The 22,542-nt window shown below is 36.8% G+C and overlaps 1 protein-coding gene across 3 annotated transcripts in view; it reads left to right on the top strand.

Moving 5' to 3' along the window:
* The window catches only part of tbc1d4 (TBC1 domain family, member 4), a 211,357-nt gene that overhangs the window by 106,536 nt on the left and 82,279 nt on the right, over positions 1 to 22,542 (top strand). For all 3 annotated transcript variants that reach the window (XM_039745342.1, XM_039745341.1, XM_039745343.1), the window contains exon 6: positions 6,444 to 6,535. In XM_039745342.1, the coding sequence (XP_039601276.1) occupies positions 6,444 to 6,535 (92 nt within the window). The remainder of the gene's footprint in view (positions 1 to 6,443; positions 6,536 to 22,542) is intronic.

The raw sequence follows: 22,542 nt of genomic DNA, 5'->3' as shown, positions 1-22,542 counted from the left end.
CGTTCATTTAATCATGGCTAATGGCGGAAAAATTATAAAATGGAAGGAGGATGGCTTTACCAAAACAATTATTGATGGCGAATCGATTATTCATAAAGCTTGAATTGGTGATCTGTTTTTCTGTGTTAACCTCTTATTTTTTCATACTTCTTCTCAAACTAAGGTGGTGCGAGGGTAAAATGAATCGGGATGCGCTGATCAATGTAATCGGTGTACCAGGAAATCATGCATTGACAAAAGCTCCCTTTGCTTGTAATGCAAAGTGTGATTAAATGCATTATTTTTAACGTTATGGAGCACATGCATGAAGCTTCTCAGCTGTGCTTGTGCTAAGAAAAGGAAAGATTTTAAAAATAACGTAACACGATTGTCAATGTAACCTTTTGTAAGTAGTGCCTGGAGGATTCAGTGTGGAGAAACTCTAGAGAGAGCGTGTGTATTAACTTGTGGATTTTTCTGTGAGTATTTGGTGGCAGTCTGACGAAGTTGCTTCGGAAGACGGCGTTAGCTGCAGTGCTCAGCTCAGAGTGAAATGGGATGAATGGGCGGGGAGATGATGACGTGACTCCCCACCCGCCTTAACTGTCAATCCCCCACAAACACAGTCTCTCGGAATTTGCATAAGCACACCCCTTCACCTACAATTTTAACTTAGTTACAAAGTGATCAAAACTCTCGTTTATATCCTGCGTCCTCTCATTAAACTTGTATCCCGCATTACCTGTGGGCATGTGAAACGCCAGCGGTAGCCTGTCTATGAACTTAATTTAAAGTTTAGGTTTACACCTTGCTTTCTTTCCGAGGTAGCAGCACTCATGAATATGGTATTATATGTCACTCGCTCGCTTCTTATTGTTTCGCTGCCTTCTCAATTATATAATGCATGTTTTCTTAAGCGCTTTTTGGAGGTCTTCCTGGTTTTCTACGCACTGCGTTGACAGTCAGTTCACGTGATTACGTGGGAGGCGTGATGATGTCACACGAAACTCCGCCCCCCCACGTCATTGCAGCTCAACTCCATTACAGTTAATGGAGAAAAATACCTTCCAGTTATGACCATTAGGCATAGAATTTCGAAATGAAACCTGCCCAACTTTTGTAAGTAAGCTGTAAGGAATGAGCCTGCCAAATTTCAGCCTTCTACCTACACGGGAAGTTGGAGAATTAGTGATGAGTCAGTGAGTGAGTGAGTGAGTGCTTTGCCTTTTATTAGTATAGATTTAGAGGACAAAGGACGCTGGCGGAGAGGTGTGAAGGGATTTAAGAAACAATTTAAGGTGGGACGGAATTACGAGTTTTTTCGTAGGCTCTGGTAATTCTAGTGTTAAGGAAAATTCAGTGTTTCTGACTTTTCCTGGGAATTAAACATAACAGTAAGGAGTCCAAATATCAAAGAAACACTTTCACAAAAGGTACAAATATAACAGAACAAGTGCGCTTCTATTCAAGAATATAACTGCAGAAAAAGAACCCGCGTTAGGGTGCCACATTGACACGCATTTGCTGCGACCGCTTCAGTGGCACAGCGGTAACAACTGTTGACTGGTAATCAAAACTTCACGGTTTTGACGCGTCATAAACAGAACCTTCAATAGAGGCTCCAGACACAAAGAACCACATTGATTTTTGTAACTGCAATGCACTACATGAATGCCTGGGGGCAGTATTGTTTGTTATTGTTTGTCAAGACTGCACACAGCCCTACCAACGAGGAAGAATGTAGAGTAAAATAAACGTGGTTGCAATGGTGAGTTGTGGCAGAAACTTTCTGAAGTGAGGGAGCACAAAGTTGAATGCAGATTATGTAAAGCAGAGCTTTCTTTTCACGGCAGCACCATCGCGATGCATGAGCATCTAAAACGAAAGCATCCTAGAGATGTGATGCCGCCGTCTCTTGAGAATTTATGCTGGCGCTGTTAGTTAGTTAGGGTCAGACCAGGAGGGGAGGGAGAGACTGAGAAAATATAAGTAAAAAAGCTAACCTTTACGAGACTGAGAAAATATAAGTAAAAAAGCTAACCTTTACAAGTAACAAATTTACACTCGATCTGTTTGTTTTCAAATAATATTACATTAGTGCGATGATGTTTTCAGATTGGTACTATTCAGGTCATACAATGATTTCTTTAAAATGTCACATATATTTGTCTGAATAATTTTCTTATGCCTGTGTCTCTATTTTTGTAAGTGCAGCTTTGACATCACGGGCCTTAAGGCGCATACTAATTCAGCGTAAGCAAGAACACTCAATAAAATTGAATAAAAAAAAAATCAAATGACAATGAGATACGAATAAGTCAGATTTGCCAGCATTTGTGTATCAGCTTTTATCGATTCAGATCAGAGAATTTCCAGTTCAATTGTCTCAAAGCACCACTCGCATCTACAGTTATTCCCAGTTGTAGATAAAAACTAACAGCGTCAGATCCCTGGGGGAGCGGTAGTATGTATCGTGATCGTGACTGACAATAAAAGTGAAAAATAAAAGGTAACTTTTACAAGTACTATACATTTAATACAGTGGCTATTACAGACGCAAATCAAATGTATTTGTTTATTGTATAATAGTAACAATAAGAGCAACTCACTTCTCAAAATGGTAAATATACGAGGCAGCCAGGATCGAACCGGGGGACACTTGATTATAAGTCGGCAGTTCCTACCGCTGCACCACAGAAGCTATTGTATCATCCTTGAACCTTTTCTGAAAGTGTTTACTTGATCTTTGCACTTCATGCTTTACACATTATATAGTTTATGTCTACATTTTGTCATTTATTACTAAAATATGAAAAATAATTCAGTTTTAACAATGTATTTTTTGGTAAAGTTAAGTGCACTTTTTTTGTTTAAAGACTACTGCACTTTAGTTTGTATTGTTTAATGTATTTCTTTTTTATTGTGATGGTCACGCTAATATAAAAACATCTGATTATTTTCAAATTCATATGTTTGACTGGTTATTTTAACTTGATTATTATTAATTTTAATCATGTTAATGCAGAGACATCAGGGTGACATTCACAGGTTGACAGACTTAAGCAGATGAGGTAAGACATGCACTGGAGCCCAGAACAGGATGTGCAACCATAGATCGCAGGCATCAAAATAGTCAGGTATGAAATAATCGTGACTAATCGAAAAATAAATTGAATGATTAGTCGACTACCAAAATAATCATTAGTTGCAGCCCTAGTCATTGCAAGTATCTTTTTGTGTCTAAGGTATGCTGGCAAAACTTGGAGAAAAGTTGTCCAGATTTGTAAAAGTCACTAGGATACTGTTGTGCCCACAATTTTGCAGTTAAGCTTGTATTTCATAGTTTTTTCAATGTAGTTAGGGTATCTGATACTGCTCGCTTTGACATTTCTGTCTTCTCTAATACACATGCCTTTAACGAGAAAACATACAGGAAACACATGCACAAACAGATAGAGGCACAGCTGAATTTGTATGAAGAACTGCGTTGTCTTCAAAAACAACAAATAGAAAATAATATCTAAATGATAGAACTACAGATAATTCAGTCGTTTAATTTATTGGAAAGTTTTGTAACAGTCACCTGTTCAGTATCTAAATTCCGCATATTTCCATTTTTAAATCTAAAATCCGCTTTTAAGTGTTAATTCCGTAGTTCTGTCCGTGTTTTCTGCATCACAGAAATCATACGGCCCTATATAAGTTGTTTAAAGGGTGTGATGGGAACCAAAAAATAATTCACAATGATAAGTCCTGCACCAGCAGTAAAAATTCATGTTTATGTTATTTACCAAACAAGTACAAGCTGCGTTACTTAGCTTTTGCCTGGGAAATTTTGTAAGATAGTGGAGCAACCCTAGGATATATCAGAAATACTATGTACTTTTTTATGATTTATTTATTTATTACAGGACTATATATTGTTAATTTACCGGAGCTGCTTACTCTTGAACATGTCACATACAATTGTCCAGGAGTAAAGGATTCCTGATTTAAATCATTTCCTGCTTTGCCTAGTGACTGACATTGGCTTTTGCTAATAGTCATTTGAAATCACAATTTTAGAGGAAGCTGTATTCTTTCTATTTCAAACAGATAATTATTTGAATAATGGGACTTTTGCAGTATAACTATAATTTCACCCAGTAGAACTGTGACAGTACGGGAAAGCCTCACAGTTCCTAGTTCCCTCCAGGAACCTCTTGAACCTGACACTGCCTGTAACATACCTGATGGATGACCCCACGGATGAGGACACAACACTCAATGCTAGGATGCATGCATAAGTGCTCCAGTGCTTTTATTAAAAACAATCAACAAACTGTCCATATAAATAGTCCAGTACAATGTCTTCAATAAATAAGTAATCCATTAAAATGAAAAGGAGATGGTGGAGGTTATAAAACAAACCATAAATAAATCCATTTAAAAAAATACACACAGAGCAGGAAGATGTCCATAAAAACATGAGCCCTGGCACAGTCCATACAAGGCTTTGAAGTAGAGAAGATGCCCTGCTGACAGGCACAGCCATCCTTCTTAAACCATGTCAGTTCAGCGTCCTTACTGCTCCATGGCTCAACAGCAGGGCTCCCTGTCAGGAAACAGGCTCTGGTCCTTAAAGGCTATGGTTCATCCCAGTAAGGCTCCCTTTCCGAGCCTCTTAACGCTGACTCCTGCTGCCATCCCGGACTTATGCAGTAAGCAGCACAGCTTCTGATCCCTCCACCTCCCTTAGATGCTCAATCGGAGTGATCTTCGTCAGCAGCCCTGAGTGTCTGCCACATGCTTTATCCAGGACACTCCTCCTCATGGTGGCCTGTCTCTTGTCTCTTTCATTCTCTCTTGCTCGCACTAGCTAGCACTTCCATCTTCCTGAGTGCTTCTCTTTTCTTTCTATAACCTCCCTTCTCTGTTTATCTTTCGTTCTCCTTTTTTGATCCCTTTCTACTCATATACTACTGTTTCAATCTGGCACAGGTGTGAGTGCACCTTGCCCTCCGAGGAATCACCGAGACACTTCACTGACACATGCACTAACCTTCACAATCAGCCAGGCAGCCCCAACCATCCTCAAAGCAAAGTTCATTTGCGCACCTACCCACACCCAGTTAGAGTCTACACTTTACGGAGTGAGATTATTTATTTAAACTTGGCACAGTGCCATGGACCACTGTTTCCAAGCACATCCTCTAAAAATGTTAGCTTTAAACAGATTTGAATGTATCACATTGATCAATAATCTTGTACCGTTACAAAGTTTTGGAGGGTTTACATCAAAAGCAGTATACAAATTGAAACTGGACCAGTGCATAGAAAAACAGTTTACCGCAGAGAAAGGGGAGACTAATAATTGCAAGCAATAAGCACATTAAATAAACCCCAAATAAACTTACAAAGTGGAAAATGACGGAAAGTGAAATAAAAAGTACATCAAACGGAAAGTCCCAATTTTGCAACAAGCAATAATTATGATGTATACAATGGTATGAAGCAAATTGAAATATAGTCATCTTCAGATGTGGGGCTTTACTTTTACATTTAATTAAGAATTTGTTTTCAAGATTGTAACAAATGAGAGCATATCCCAGCAGCATCAGACTCCAAATAGGAACAAACCCTAAGCAGTACATTAAAGTGTTCACTAACTTGCAAGTATAGATTCACCAATCAACCTAAAGTCTATTCCAATCCCATCCCTATTATTAGTTTTTTTTTTTTTTTTAATGCCATTATAACAACAAATAATAGTTTATTTAAATCTATGTAGCAAAAGTGTAGTAAACAATGGAAGGCTGTTTCTGCACAGTCAACCACAGTTGGGGAAAATGAGCCTCTGTTTTAATTTTGTTTCCAAATGCTGTCTTCGCCATGAGATCCTGCCAACAGTTAAAGACTGCTGTTACACGCTAATGAGATGTTTTTGAGACTTCTGTTTTAGAGTTTTGTGTGCCATTAGAAATTGGAAGTATGAATAGACTGTGCTTTAAAATTATTTATGTAGTATGTGAATGCTATTTTTTATATTATTTTTGTGAAATGTTTTGCAAAGTTTTTCATACCAAGAAATAACAAATAATCTAGGTCTTTTACAGATATTCAGTATCCTCCTCCCCACACTCTCCCAAGCCTCTGGGCAGTTTGAGAGCCTCAAATATAGCACATACTGGATAGCTGCACAAGAACATCTGAAGTAAATTAAGTTGCATTAGAATCCTGTCATTCTGGGTATATTTAAGATTGCATTTCACTAGGATCTAAATCCCATGATCCTGTTCTGGATAAGCAGGTGTGGAAAATGAATGGATGTGTAGATGAATTGTGTCTGTAATATGTATACACTTTAACCTGGTGTGATTTTTAAATAGGTGCACTTTTGGTTATGAAGATACATTAATTATGCAAAACATTATTAAAGAATAAAGCACTAGCATTTTTTGTAAACTTTTTTTCCTCTGTTTTAGGTCTCTATCCACCTAGGGCTAAGCTTATTATACAGAGACATCTATCAATTTTGAATGATAAAGAGCAAGCAGACATATTTGAACGTGTGCAGGTAATCAATTTATTGCATTAGAACAAAGGATAAAAGCTGCATGAAAAACTTGTCAATGTTTATATCGCTAAAATGAAATATATGAAAATACATAAAATATAATAAAAGGTAGAGAAATATTTTTCACTACATTTATTTTTCTGACATAATCCCAGAATTTAATACAAGATGTTGTGCTTGAAAATTTCTGCAAAAAATAAACATAACATTAAGATTTTTCTTAGATTTTTATGTTTTTGCTTTTTATGTTGCATTTAAGATTTGAATGTAGTAGTTCTAGCAAATTTCAAAATATTTTAACTTTTTCCTACCTTGAGCTATCTGTTACTAATGGGAAGAAACAGCAGTTTTAAATTTTAGGTAAATAGTTTGGCTAATACACAGTGTGTACAAACATGTACACACTAATAATTAACATAGTGAAGTTGGTGTTATTATTGTAGCCATTATTTTATAAAGTAACATTAGCTTTACAGTTTCAAATTAGTGAGGTGTTATTTTGTTAACTTGTTAATAAGAGTGAACAGTATAATTTTTTGAAGGTTTCTTTGGATGATTAACAAGAAATGAAAGGAATGTTTAATTCAGCACCAGCAGACAGGACACTTTTAAATATAACAAAAACTAACACGAGAAAGAACAATGTGAAGACAGAGATTAGATAGCAACACAGGCCCTGCTAGTTTCTTAATACTAACTTGGACCTGAATTCTTCAATGGGTTCAAAAAGTATATATATTGCACATCCAACTTTTTTTGTTGAATTAATAATTGAAAAGAATAATTTTTATTGTATTTTGCTAAATTGGATCGTTTTTATCAAAATTTTTGAAATCAGTCATTTTGAAGAGCACGCACTTTTGAATATTTATGAATGCACGATCCACTGTTCCATTTTATTAAAGCATCAACAACCACATAAAAAAGAAATAGTGCCGGTTTTTGTTTTGGATATGTTTTAACCAATCATGTAACAGATGAATACTATACAGACTATATAGTGTACTGTGGTAATCAGTCATCAGGAAACTGCTTTCTGTGAGTCCCTGTGAACAGACTGTGAGCACAACTCAAAAGTTTCCACTTGAAAAATAATTGAAGTTGGTTAAGGTTGTGGAAGACACAAGTGCAACAGAGTGAAGTGTGAAAAGTAAATGATGTTGGCCCTGGTTGGAAGAGAAGAGGATGAACGACAATGGCTTGGCACTTGTTACAAATTAACCAACTAAGTTGTGCACTGTGTGTTTTAAGAAGGAACACTACAGTACATGTGGAAAAAGCTACTGTAACAGCACGACACAGTGCATTCCAGTTTGTGTCAGCATTGCCAGGACCAACAGACACTACAACTGATGCTGCATCTATAACAAACCATATCTACAGCCAAAAAATAATATTGCCACATTTGTTTTGGAGAATGAGCAGTCATTCATTACAAAGTCACACATTGTCCTGTGTAAAAAACTATCAGAGGACTGAAATAAGCTGTGTGGAGAATGGCCAGCCATTTATCCCTGCCAGTATCCCCAAGCCGCCAGGTGGAGCCCTCCTTACAGCATGGTGGTCCCCAGAAGACCAGCAGGGCATCATGGACAATGGAGTTTTTATGCACAGCCCTGCTGGATGCCATGGGGGCCACTAGGGGACGCTGCAGGGAGGAGTAATGGATATTTTCCCTACGTCCCGGAAGCACACGTGGACAAGAGGAATGACGTGCTTCCGGGGTGAAGAAAAGAACTTGTACCTGACCCGGAAGTGATTGAGAGCCAAATGGACTGGGGATTAGGAACACTTCGGGTCAGGAGATATAAAAAGACTGTGGGAGCTCCCAGACGGCGAGCTGAGTTGGGAGGCAGGGTGACTAAGCGTCTGGGAGTGGAGGATTGGTTTATTGATTATTGTGTATTTGTTGGAGTACTGTGGAGAGGAGGGTGCTTTGTGCACATTAGTATTATAAAAATTCTATTATTGGACTTTTATCTGGTGCCTGATGTGTTGTCTGAGGGTACAAGGGTGCGAGGAAACCCAAAATCTACCACAGCTGTCAGAATGTACTACTTCAAACACACAATAATCTATTTAATTACACATGGCATTGCAGATGAAAAAGGGAATGTTCTCGCTTAATGTTAATAAATACACATTATGACAACAACCTCCGAAATGGTACTGCGCAGCATATGGTTAGCAGGAAAGTAAATATTACTGATGCAACAACCATTATGCTGGAACTAAAAGATAAATCATTAAATATTTATTTATAATAGCAAGAGGAAGCACTTGCAATACGCTCATTGGATGTGTTCATTGAAATGTGTTCAGTACATGTAACGTGACAAAAGAAAGCTATTGAAAATGCTCATTATTTACATTATTTATATAATATAGAAGTTTTGTACACATCTCATTTTCATGTTATTTTGATTATTATAGTTTTTGTAATAACCCTTGATTTGAAGTTAACAATCTACTGTCTGTTTCAGACTCTGGAATTTTTGTTGCTTTAATGTCATTTTTTATTTTGTTTTTGCCTTTTATTTCTGTTGTGGAGAGATCATTCTGAGAGCTGTCCACAAATAGTAAAAATGGAGCAAAGGAATTTACCACAGAGTAATAAATAAAATCCAGTAATTCAAATAAACAAAATATTTTATGATGTTCAAACATTTTTAATGAAAGATTTAGTTTGAAGTTCACCTGTACCAGGTTTTTTGACAGATAGACAGATAATTTATTAATCCCAAGGGGAAATTCACATTATCCAGCAGCAGTATACCGATACAAAAAACAATATTAAATTAAAGAGTAATAAAAATGCATGTAAAAGCAGACAATAACTTTGAGTAATGTTAGCATTTACTCCCCCGGGTGGAATTGAAGAGTCGCATAGTGTGAGAGAGGAACGATCTCCTCAGTCTGTGAGTGGAGCAGGACAGTGAATATAGATGTTAAACCTTAAACAACAAATTCCAATAAACCGTGGACTGATGTTTATCTGTCTGCATACAGTAACAGCTGATTTCTGACCATCTGGCAGTTAAACTCTGTTGAGTATTTTCAATATTAACTTTTGAAATGTATTCTACAATGCATGTGGAGTGGGTCAAAACCTATAAATCCCTTGGAGTGCAGTTGATTGACAGGCTGGACTCTTCAGAGAATATAAAGGCTCTGTTCAGGAAGCGGCAAAGCCAACCCTATTTTCTGAGCAGGCTGAGCTCCTTTAACATTTGTAAGAAACTCCTGCAGATACCTTACCGGCCAGTGGTTGCCAATACTCTCTTTTATGCTGTGGTGTGCTGGCGGGGTAGCTTGATAAAGAGAGATGCTGATTGTATTCACAAGCTGGTCCGGCGAGCATGATCAGTGGTTGGCATGGAAATGGACTTTCTGGTGACAGTGGCAAAGAGGAAGACATTATGGAAGCTGCTGTCTGTTATGGACAATGAATGTCACCCATTATACACCACCATAATTTAGCAGAGGAGATTGTTTAGTGGTAGACTGCTATCACAGAACTGTAATACAGACAGATACAAAAGATATTTTGTCACCAGAGCCATTAGACTCTGTAACTCTTCCCAAATGGGGAAGGGTGGTTGGGGTGGGTTGGTTGATTTCTGGGCCTGATGCTTGTTCTTTGCTCATAAGCTATATTAGCCATATTAGCTATGAATTAAAACCAATATCTCATTACTTGGTCAATACTGCATAACCTTTGTTTGATAATGTGTCACTTTAGACAGTTTGTCAGCATAAGCCATGTCACTTTATTTTATTTTTACTTAAATATTATGTCACTTTAGTATCTTTCACTTTATTATTATGTGTCATCTATATCTTTGGTAGTAATATTATTTGCAGAATTCCCATTGCAGTGGCATTAATGTATTCACCATCTACATTTCTTGTATCGGACTGTTTAATGTTATTTGTATAGTGTGTACTTAATTTTTTTTTTATCTCACTTGAAATAATCCTTGGCTACCTGTACCTAAATTTTCTATCTATCTATCTATCTATCTATCTATCTATCTATCTATCTATCTATCTATCTATCTATCTATCTATCTATCTATCTATCTATCTATCTATCTATCTATCCTATACTATACTAATAAAAGGCAAAGCCCTCACTGACTCACTCACTCATCACTAATTTACCAACTTCCCGTGTAGGTAGAAGGCTGAAATTTGGCAGGCTCATTCTTTACAGCTTTCTGACAAAAGTTGGGCAGGTTTCATTTCGAAATTTACTCGTAATGGTCATAACTGGAACCTATGTTTCTCCATATACTGTAATGGACTTTAGCTCGATGGCCGTGGGGGGCGGAGCTGCATGTCACATCATCACGTAATCACGTGAACTGACTGTGAATGCAGTACGTAGAAAAGAAGGAAGAGCTCCCAAAGAGCACTTAAGAAAAACGCATACAAGCTTATTCATAAGTGCAGCTACTTGCGGAAACAAAGCACGGTGTAAACTGTAAGTTTAAATTAAGTTTATGGACACACTCCCGCTGCCGTTTGTCATGCCTTCGTCGAATATTTTATTTTCGAGATACAAGTTTAATGAGAAGACACGAGGTATAAATGAGACTTAGTTAACGGTTTAACGGAGTTAAAATTGCTATAGCGAGAAACTTTTAAGTGCCGGGTCTTAGCTAACATTAAATAAAGCCGTGGACATCGCAACATCACACAAGAGAGCAGCTCACATGAACTGACTGAGCGCATGATGAAAGTGATCACTTTCATGCATCAAACCTGTTCAAAAAATGCATTACACAATTGACAAGGTAGGAAAAGAATATGCTCCGAGCTGAGCTCCACAGCTAACCCGGTCTTGCAGAAGTAACTTCGTCACGCTGTCACCAAATACTCACAGAAAAATCAACAAGTTAATACACATTAAGTCTCTACAGTTTCTCCACACTCAGTGTATTCCTCGCATCCCCGTTATACCCTCTGATCTCCCATTTCAATTCAGATGCCTCCAATTTCCAGTAAGGCTCTGCTGCGAGATGACAAGTAATAAGTCTCAGGAACAGACCCTACAAAAGGTTGCCATTGATATCAGGCAAGATTGCTTTTCTCCTAGATAACTATACGTTGCATTCTGAAGAGTGAGCTCGCGCAGCTTCGTCATATTACAACCGGAGTGCTGAACTGACAACGTGCTATATAAAGAGAACTATAACAATCGTAATAAATGAACAATAAAACAGCGGAGAACCCGTGGATTAAATAAAAAGGCAGTTTCCTTGCTGAAGCAAGGAAAAAGGATGGCCTTATATGTCGTTCGTTTATAAAACAGCGGAGAAGCTGTGTAAAGTCTGCTTCACAAAAAACCAGCGGGGCGCCTTATATGAGCAGGCAGTCAGCTAAAGAAGGGAATCAATAAATATCTATAATCGTAATAAACAAACAAAAAATAGCATACAAGCCACGGATTAAATAAAGGAAATGGGTACCTGAACAGTAAAGTAAGTCTCAAATAGCTACACAATAACTATCAAAACTAGCAATCGTAATAAACGAACAATAAAACAGTACAGAACTGCGAAGCAAGGAGAAACGACGGCCTTGTATGGCGTTCGTTTATAAAAGCAGCGGGGAAGCTGTGTGAAGGCAGCTACACAAAAAAACAGCAGAGCGCTACACTCTGAATGTATTCCTCGCATCACCGTTATACCCTCTGATCTCCCATTTCAATTCAAATGCCTCAAATTTCCAGTAAGGCTCTGCTTCACGATGACAATTAATAAGTCTCAGGGACAGACCCTACAAAAGGTTGCCATTGATTTGAGGCAACATTGCTTTTCTCCTGGACAACTATATGTTGCATTCTCAAAAGTAAACTCAGTGCACAGCTTGGTCATATTACAACCAGAGTGCTGAACTGACAACGTGGTATACAAAGAGATCCTTAACAGATAGTTATTGGTATATTTTCCCTCAGTTTAAAAAGGTTATCTTCACCAGCAATTTTAACTTAGTTACAAAGTGATCAAAACTCTCGTTTATATCCTACGTCCTCTCATTAAACTTGTATCCCGTATTAGTCGTGGGCATGACAAATGCCAGCGGCAGCCTGTCTATGAACTTAATTTAAACTTTAGGTTTACACTGTGCTTTGTTTCCGGATTAGCTGCAGTCATGAATATGCTTGTATGCGTCACTGTGCATGACAAACGGCAGTGGAAGCGTGTCTATAAACTTAATTTAAACTTACGGTTTACACCGTGCTTTGTTTCCGCAGTAGCTGCACTTATGAATATACTCGTATGTGTCACTTGCTCGCTTCTTATTGTTTCGCTGCTTTCTCAATTGTATAATGCATGTTTCTTGTGTGCGTCACTGTGCATGACAACCGGCAATGGGAGCATGTATATAAACTTAATTTAAACTTACGGTTTACACCGTGCTTTGTTTTCGCAGTAGCTGCACTTATGAATATGCTTGTATGTGTCACTCGCTTGTTTCTTATTGTTTCGCTGCCTTCTCAATTGTATAATGCATGTTTTCTTCAGCGCTTTTTGGAGCTCTTCCTTGTTTTCTATGTACTGCGCTCACAGACAGTTCACGTGATTACGTGGGAGGCGTGATGATGTCACACGAAACTCCGCCCCCCCCCATGGCCATCGAGCTGAACTCCATTACAGTATATGGAGAAAAATAGGTTCCAGTTATGACCATTACGCGTAGAATTTCGAAATGAAACCTGCCCAACTTTTGTAAGTAAGCTGTAAGGAATGAGCCTGACAAATTTCAGCCTTCCACCCACAATGGAAGTTGGAGAATTAGTGATGAGTGAGTGAGTAAGTGAGGGCTTTGCCTTTCATTAGTATAGATATATATGTGTCTGTGTGTATATATATATATATATATATATATATATATATAAAATATGTGTGTGTGTGCATGTATGTATGTGTATATATATATATATGTATGTGTGTATATATGTATGTTTATCTGTATGTATGTGTATATGTATATATGTATATGTGTGTGTGTATGTATGTGTATATATATGTATATAGATATATAGATATAGATATATATATAGATAGATATATATATATATAGATATATATATATATAGATATATATTTATATTTATATATGACAGCAACACTCATAACAGTGACAAAACAATTACATTGACAATCATGTTATGTTATTTTTAAAATGTTTTCTTTTTCATAACTTCTTTAACACACTACTTCTCCGCTGCGAAGCGCAGGTATTTTGCTATCTATAATAATAAAAGGCAAAGCCCTCACTGACTGACTGACTCACTGACTCATCACTAATTCTCCAACTTCCCATGTAGGTAGAAGGCTGAAATTTGGAGGCTTATTCCTTACAGCTTACTTACAAAAGTTAAGCAAGTTTCATTTCGAAATTCTACACATAACGGTCATAATGGTCGATAACGGTTGACAACGTCCGCTATGTTGAACTTTCTTATTTATGGCCCCATCTTCACGAAATTTGGTCGGTGGCTTCCCTGCGCTAACCGAAACCGATGTACTTACTTATTTCGATGGTATGACGCCAGTGTCGGCCGCCATATTGAACTTTCCAACGTCACCAATTTTCAAACTTCCCGTGTAGGTAGAAGGCTGACCCCATCTTCACGAAATTTGGTAGGTGGCTTCCCTGAGCTAACCAAAACCGATGTACGTACTTATTTCAGTGGAATGACGCCACTGTCAGCCGCCATATTGAATTTTCCAAACGTCACTAATTCTCCAACTTCCCGTTTGGGTAGAAGGCTGAAATTTGGCAGGCTCATTCCTTACAGCTTACTTACAAAAGTTGGCAGGTTTCATTTCGAAATTCTATGCGTAATGGTCATAACTGGAACCTATTTTTTCGTCCATATACTATAATAAATGTCTGCTTGATGGCCGTGGGAGGCGGAATTACGCCTCCCATGTAATTTAGTGCCTGCCCATATAAGGCCGTCCGTCAGCGGCAATCCAATAGAAACACTGCCGCTAAATATTCACAGGCAATTTCCACAACTTACTACCGGGAATGCCTGTTGAACATCTTACATTCACGAGTTCCGATTTGGGTGGTGAACACTTCGATGAATGAAACCTGTTATCTTTGCAACGGTTGACAAACACGGAATTAACTTGAACACAACACGTCCTCCAAATATGAACCTGATTGAAAAAATAATGCTAATCAAATCCTTGATGACAGCAACACTCATAACGGTGACAAGACTATTACATTGACAATCATGTTACGTTATTTTTAAAATGTTTCCTTTTCTTAGCACAAGCACAGCTGAGAAGCTTTGATGCATGTACTCCATAACGCGTTAAAAAAAAATAACGCATTTAATCACACTTTGCATTCCAAGCAAAGGGTAACTTTGTCAATGAATGATTTCCTGGTACATCGATTACATTGATGCACACATCAGACCTACAAAAATGTAAGAGTCGGAAGAAAGCGCGTTTCTAGGACTGATCGGAGGGAAATTTCATTTCAAAAGACTACCCGACGGAAGCCTTGATAAAAGCGTGGTTTTGTGCACACTGTCCAAATACGAACCTGATTAAAAGAAATAATAATAATGAAATCCTTGATGACAGCAACAGTCATAATTGTCACAAAACTATTACATTGACAATCATGTTACGTTATTTTTAAAATGTTTCCTTTTCTTAGCACAAGCACAGCTGAGAAGCTTTGCTGCATGTACTCCATAACGTGTTAAAAAAATAACGCATTTAATCACACTTTGCATTCCAAGCAAAGGGTAACTTTTGTCAATGCATGATTTCCTGGTACATCAATTACATTGATGCACACATCAGAGCTACAACCATGTAAGAGTCGGAAGAAAGCGCGTTGCTAGCACTGATCAGAGGCAAATTTCATTTCAAAAGACTACCCGACAAAAGCTTTGATAAAACCGTGGTTTGGTGCAAACTGTGCAAAAATGAGTTTGCATACCACCGAGGCACTTCAACCTTACGGTTCCATCTAAATGCAAAACATGTTACAGCGAGCACAGAAACTGTGTATGCTGTTAGCACTAGCAGTACGGGTTTGAGTACCAACAAAAGGTGTCAGCAGCCCAAACCTCATGAAATGACTGGCTTCAGGACCAAAATTAGTAAGTCAACATCGGTCAAACTTACAAATTCTCTCGCAAAATACATTGCTTTGGACTGTAGACCACTAACAGTGGTGGAAGATAGGGGGTTATAAAATATGCTACAGTTAGAGTATTTCAAGTAAAATTCAACAGCTTTATGACATTAAAAAGCATGCAAAATTAGATGCATTACAGAAAGCGGACTTTGTGGCTCTTACTGGGGATCATTGGACTTCCGTGACTGTTAGTAATTCTAATTACTGTACATCTAATTACAAAATGTTCAATGATCACACTGTTTTAACCTAATGTACAAAATAATTTTGGCTAAGGTTACTCACAGTTTAAAGGTGAGGCTGGTCAAATTACCTTTTATGTTTCTTGCCTTATTTTTTTAAGAAGAAAAACTTCACTTTAATGTTGAAATTTTTGTTATTATTTAAAGACAATACCATTCTGAAAATGTACTTAAAATACCAATTTATTTTTAAGTCTGCCCAATTTTAGCCAGGGATCATATTTTTGTTTCTGTTTTGAAATGAAATGCAGTTTAAATGCTTTTTTTTTTTCAGAAATTAAAACAGCTTGAGTTTACAATATTCCTGTCCATGTCTATTACAGTAATCCCTCGCTATATCGCGCTTTGACTTTCGCGGTTTCGCTCTATCGCGGATTTTATATGAAAGCATAACTAAATATATAGCGGATTTTTAGCGGGTTCTCGGGCAATGTGTCTTTTACTTCCTGTACATGCTTCCTCAGTTGGTTTGCCCAGTTGATTTCATACAAGGGACGCTATTGGCGGATGACTGAGAAGCTAACCAATCAGAGCACACAGTTAAGTTCCTGCTTGCTGAATGCAGTGTTAACAAGGAAGTCTCGTCTCGCTCATTCAACGTGTTTCGCTGTGTAAAGAGTTAACTTTTGTGCTCTTTTGTGTTTATCTTTGTGCATAGTCAAGCCCTTCATTATGGCTCCAAAACGATCTGCTACTGCTTCAGGGGGCGTGCCCAAGCATAAGCGGAAGATGTTAACGATTGCGAAAAGGTAAGCGTTTTGGATTTGTTGAAGGCTACGATTCTTTTTATTTAAAAAGTAGGAAAGGAATATAAGATCTACGGCCGCAGTATCCTTTTAACCTGGGTGCAAAACAAGTTGTAAGTGGATGTAATAAGGCAGTAGTCTGGATGGAATCTGCTTTAGGGATTTGGATTGAAGACTGCCAGAAGAAGAACAACGGCAGTGCTACACAATTGCCTGAAGTGGCTACTTTTTAAGAACTGTAACACTCTCCTTTGTTGTGCAGTAAAATAAAACTCATTGTTATCGGACAAGTCATCGTGTCATTGTTGGTGAGTAACCATAATTAATTTTCTACTTACAGTACTTAGTACATGTACGTACGTTTAGTGTCACTGTACACACACACATTTACTGTATACTATTTTTGTTGCATTGTACATATTTATTGCTGGTGGCATGTCTATCGTAATGGATGTAACGTGATATCGGAGACACTCAATATCTTTAAAATAATATTTAGGTTTTACTGTATATAAACAGTGTGTTTATATACATAATTTCAATGAATCTTACCTAATATCTAAGAGAATACAAAGGGATTATGCTGTATAACTCTGCGGGTAATATTTATAAACAGTGTGGGAGAGTTTACAAGGGCTTAAAAATTATAAAAATAACCATAGAAACATATGGTTTCTACTTCGCGGATTTTCACCTGTCGCGGGGGGGTCTGGAATGCAACCCCCGCGATGGAGGAGGGATTACTGTATTTGATTCTGTCGCCCACTAAAACCCTTTTAAATTAAAAAACAACATTTGCGATTTGGGGCAAATTTTCATGTGTGCTTACATTCGATTAATGAAGATTATTTAATTACACAGCCTCTAATTAATTAGATTAATTTTTTTAATCGAGTCCCACCCCTAATTATATATATATATATGTAGATATGTATATATATATGTATATATATATATGTAGATATGTATATGCATATATATGTAGATATATGTGTGTGTCTGTGTGTGTATATATATATATATATATATGTATCTATATACAGTATATGTGTATGTGTGTATATATATGTTTATATGTGTGTGTGTGTGTGTATATATATATATATATATATATATATATATATATATATATATATATATATATATGCCAGCAACACTCATGACAATGACAACACAATTACATTGTCAATCACGTTACGTTATTATTAAAATGTTTCCTTTTCTATTTTCATTACTTCTTTAACACAATATTTCTCCGCTGCGAAGCGCGGGTATTTGGCTAGTCTAATAATAAAATGCATTGTATGTTTACCTCCAAATTGCACATCACAAATATTAGCACTGCTGTTGAGAATCCTGTATCAAATGTTGTACTGTTGAAGCAACCAGCAAACAAGCACTGTAACTTCACAAAGATTGTAAATATATAAAAATCTTGGAAATAAAAATGATTAATAGAGGGAATACTAATATCAGTTGAGCCCATTAAACATTTTGGTGATCTGATAAAATGAGAGCAAGAATGAATTGTTTAAATAAATAAATTCATTTTAACAACTTTGAGACTCCCACAGTTGGACAATCAGATGGTTCCCTTTGTATGACAGTCAGTGAGCAGCAATGGGATTAGTACTTCTTGTGTCAGTCTTTTTTTTTTTCTTATTATGTTTCATCTGTTTTTTAGACCTGCTTATTCAAAGCAATGTCACATTGCCAATTCACCTACTCTACATGTTTTGAACTGTGGTAGGGAACAGGAGCACATGGATGGGAGGAAAATATTTAAACTTCATGCAGGGAGCACCAAGCACTTCTTGTTTCAAGGCAGTAACACGCAAACAGTTCTGCCCTCCTAACATTTTTTTTCTATTAAATTATTGTGTCAGTTGTATACATGGTCTTTGGGATTGAAAAAGCAATGCATTTTATTAGTACACACATCAAATTCTTTGGTATGGGCATGTCAAGAATGACACCCTTGAGGGAACATGTCGTGAAGTTACACTCTGTTTTGAATTTGTATAAATTAGGTGATGATTCTACACTTAAATTTAAATGCCATACCAATAAAGGCCAATTAATGTATGCATATACATACTGTAGAAAACAGTGACACGTGCTGATTTAATATTGCACTGTACATTCTTGATACTGGGGATGCAGTAGTGAGTTTTGTTGTTTCATAGTGCCAGCAGACTAGATTTGTAGCTGTCTTCAGTTGTGAAATTGTATTAATGTATATATGAGTGAATATAATTTTTTGTGAATATCTTATCTACATTTTGATGATGATAATAATACAATTTATTTATATGGCGTCTTTCCCATTCTCATGACAATATCTGTATGACTTGTGACTTTGTCAACAAGCAGAACAATGTTAGCTAATTCTTTTTAAATCTAATTGGGCAGTGTGCAGTTTTTAATCTTTCCCCTTTTTCTCTGTTTTTCCCTTTTACTTTTTTACAGTTAGTTTTGCATCTTAACTACATGGGTGTACACATGAAACAAAACTGAGCCAACTGTTTGTTTGCCTGTGTGTTTACTTTTTACTGTTCTTTGTCATTGGTGTCCTATCCAGGGTTAGTTCTCACAGGTTCAGGAAATTAATTGTCCTTATTCAGTATGAGTTGGCAAGAGATCACTAGGCCAACTCAAAAATAAGAAAAACAAAGTAACGATTAAAATCAGAACAGTTTAACTAAATTACTAATCATAGGGGAGTGCTGGACAGTGACTGATACAAGTGAAGTGTATGCTCAAGCAAAGGACCCCCTCTGACCCTCTGTTTTTTCCCCTTCCCTCATCATGTGACTGCTTAGCAATATTCACAGATAGGTGGGTGTAGAGGAAAACTAACATCCAACAGGAAAGAGCTGGATTTGGGGCCCCAGCCATTCCTGGTCTGACATTCAGATTAAAGGAAGCACTAGAGGTAGTGTTACAGTTAGTTTCTAACACCACTCTTTGGTATTGCTTGTTTATATATTTATATATTTTCTTTGGATTGAAACACCCATTGCAATGAATTTGTTTACATCTTGCTTTTAGATAAAAACAGGTCTTTGCAATACAAAGATATAACTATACCACATACATACATATAAAAGTGCTTATTGGGAAACTACAAAATCACTGTCATTTAGCTAAATATACTTCCAATAACTACTGCAAATTATTAATTAATGCATCTAGGACTATTTTATCGTTTGATTTCTAAGGCAGTATTTAAGTTTTAAATTTTAAACTTTATGTTGCATTTTAAGCAATATACAATTAAATACTTGCTTAATGCTAACTGTCTACATTTCCTGTACAGATTTGAGCTGTGCCTTAGTAATAGGAATAGTCCTATTTTTAAAATACCAAGGGCATTTCTCTCTAATTAGAAGTGTGGAGAGTTCTGTTATCTATTTTAAAATACTTCATTTTTAACTATAGCCGGGGCCAAAAGTTTTGAGAGTGACACAAATCTAAATTTTCACAAAGTGTGCTGCTTCAGTGTTTTTAGATCTTTTTGTCAGATGTTCCTATGGTATACTGAAGTATAATTACAAGCATTTCATACGTTTCAAAGGAGTTTATTGACAATTCCATTAAGTTTATGCAAAGAGTCAATATTTGCAGTGTTGGCCCTTCTTTTTCAAGACCTCTGCAACTTGTCTTGGCACAATTATTTGCTGCCCTTCTTGTCACTAGATCATTCTCCAGAAGTCTTCACTTTGGTGTGCGTGCAGATACACTCACACCTGCCTTCTGCCATTCCTGAGCAAACTCTGCACTGGTGGTGCCCCGATTCTGAGCCTTGAATAAAGAATGGTACCAAAACATCCTCCAAGAGCAACTTCTCCCAACCATCCAAGAACAGTTTGGTGACAAACAATGCCTTTTCCAGAATAATGGAGCACCATGCCGTAAGGCAAAAGTGACGACTAAGTGGCTCAGGAAACAAAACAGAGAAATTTTGGGTCAGTGGCCAGGAAACTCCCCAGACCTTAATCCCATTGAGAACGTGTGGTCAATTCTCAAGAGGCAGGTGGACAAACAAAAACCCACAAATTCCAAGCATTGATTATGCAGAAATGTCATTATTTGGCCCAAAAGTTGATTGACAACATTCTAGGGTGAATTGCAGAGGTCTTGAAAAAGAAGGGATTAATAAATTAAACTTAATTTAATTGTCAATACAAGTGTTTGAAACTTATGAAGTGCTTGTAATTATACTTCAGTATACCATAGAAACATCTGACAAAAAGATCTAAAAATGCTGAAGCAGCAAACTTTGAGAAAATTAATATTTAATATTATATCTCAAAACATTTGGCCATGGCTGTAATTTAAATCACTGATTATAGTATTAATTAATGTATGCTTTCTCTGTTTTTTTGGAAAAGCAGGATGAGGTAAGGCAGTAATTATTTTGAACTGAGATTGTGTGATCCAAGGCATTAGACTCAAAATCTCAAATATGCTGGTTAATTTGACCCCACCAGCTCACTTTCTGATTCTAAAGAAAAATCTCCACCTACATTTTCCCTAATTTAAAAAAAGAAAAAAAAATGTACTTTATCTTTATGTTGTAAAAGAATTCTAATAACATCAAGCAGGTTGGTGTTTTCTAACATAAAGTAAAGTCAAATGTCACTCCTCATTATTTTCTAGTTGTATAAGCTAGTGATGTTCAGTGTGCAAAACAAATATTTTAACTGGCAAACAGCTCTCTTTTTTGTTGAAGGCTTTAGAACTGATTTGTTCAATTTGTTGAATGAAGTGGATAATTCATTCATACTGTAAACTGGAATGAGTTTATGTGACAGTTTCAAAAAAACATTGCAAGAACAAAGTAAACTGATGCATCTTGAAAAGGATTAGTTGTGTCTTAATCATAATCCCATTACAAAAGACTAATAATTCTTTTGAAAAAATTATTATCTGTGTGGATCTTCTAGTGCTCAGCAGAATACAGAAAAAATAAGATTAAATCTGCCAATTTTGATTTGCTGTAATTTGACATTAAGTTCAGATATATAAGCATCTACTTCTTTATAAAAGATGTTTACAGATTTTCATGAATTTGGTATAAATTGGAGCATTGTGTTAGGAGAAAAACTCTTTAATTACTAAATAAAATGCTTGCACTTTTGCACAAACTTTGGATTTTTAAAAATGCCAGTTTAACATTTAATAAAAAGAAAAAAAATCAACTAAGCCATTAGCACATTAATCACTAGTTGAAGCCATATATAAAATTTATATTTAAATACATTATATATATCCAACCATCCATTATCTACCCCGCTATCTATCCTAACACAGAGTCACGGGGGTCTGCTGGAGCCAATCCCAGCCAACACAGGGCGCACAGCAGCAACAAACCCCGGCAGGGTGCCAGCCCACCGCAGGGCACACAGACTAGGGAGAATTTAGGATTGCCAGTGCATCTGCATATCTTTGGACTGTGGGAGGAAACTGGACCACTCGGAGAAGACCCATGCAGACACGGGGAGAACATGCAAACTCCACGCAGGGAGGATATATTGTGTATATATATATATATATATATATCCTCCCTGTGTGGAGTTTGCATGTTCTCCCTGTGTAATAAGATATTGAATTTTATCTTTCCTGGTTTTGCCTAGTTCAGTTTTAAATTGAAGATGCTTAGCTTGGTTTAACCAGCTTGCTTTCTTGTTGCATTAAAGTTTTTAGTGTCATGTAACTTTGCCTATTTTTAAATGGCAGTTTTAGATTTTTTTTGATTGATGTGTATAAAAATAAAGAAGTCTGTGCTCTGGTTGTCTGTGATTCAGTTGGGCTTGTGTGGTTTCAATTA

Source organism: Polypterus senegalus, chromosome 2 (assembly GCF_016835505.1).
Source record: "Polypterus senegalus isolate Bchr_013 chromosome 2, ASM1683550v1, whole genome shotgun sequence".
NCBI classification, from domain to species: Eukaryota; Metazoa; Chordata; class Cladistia; order Polypteriformes; family Polypteridae; genus Polypterus; species Polypterus senegalus.
This window is presented reverse-complemented; position numbering and strand designations above follow the sequence as displayed.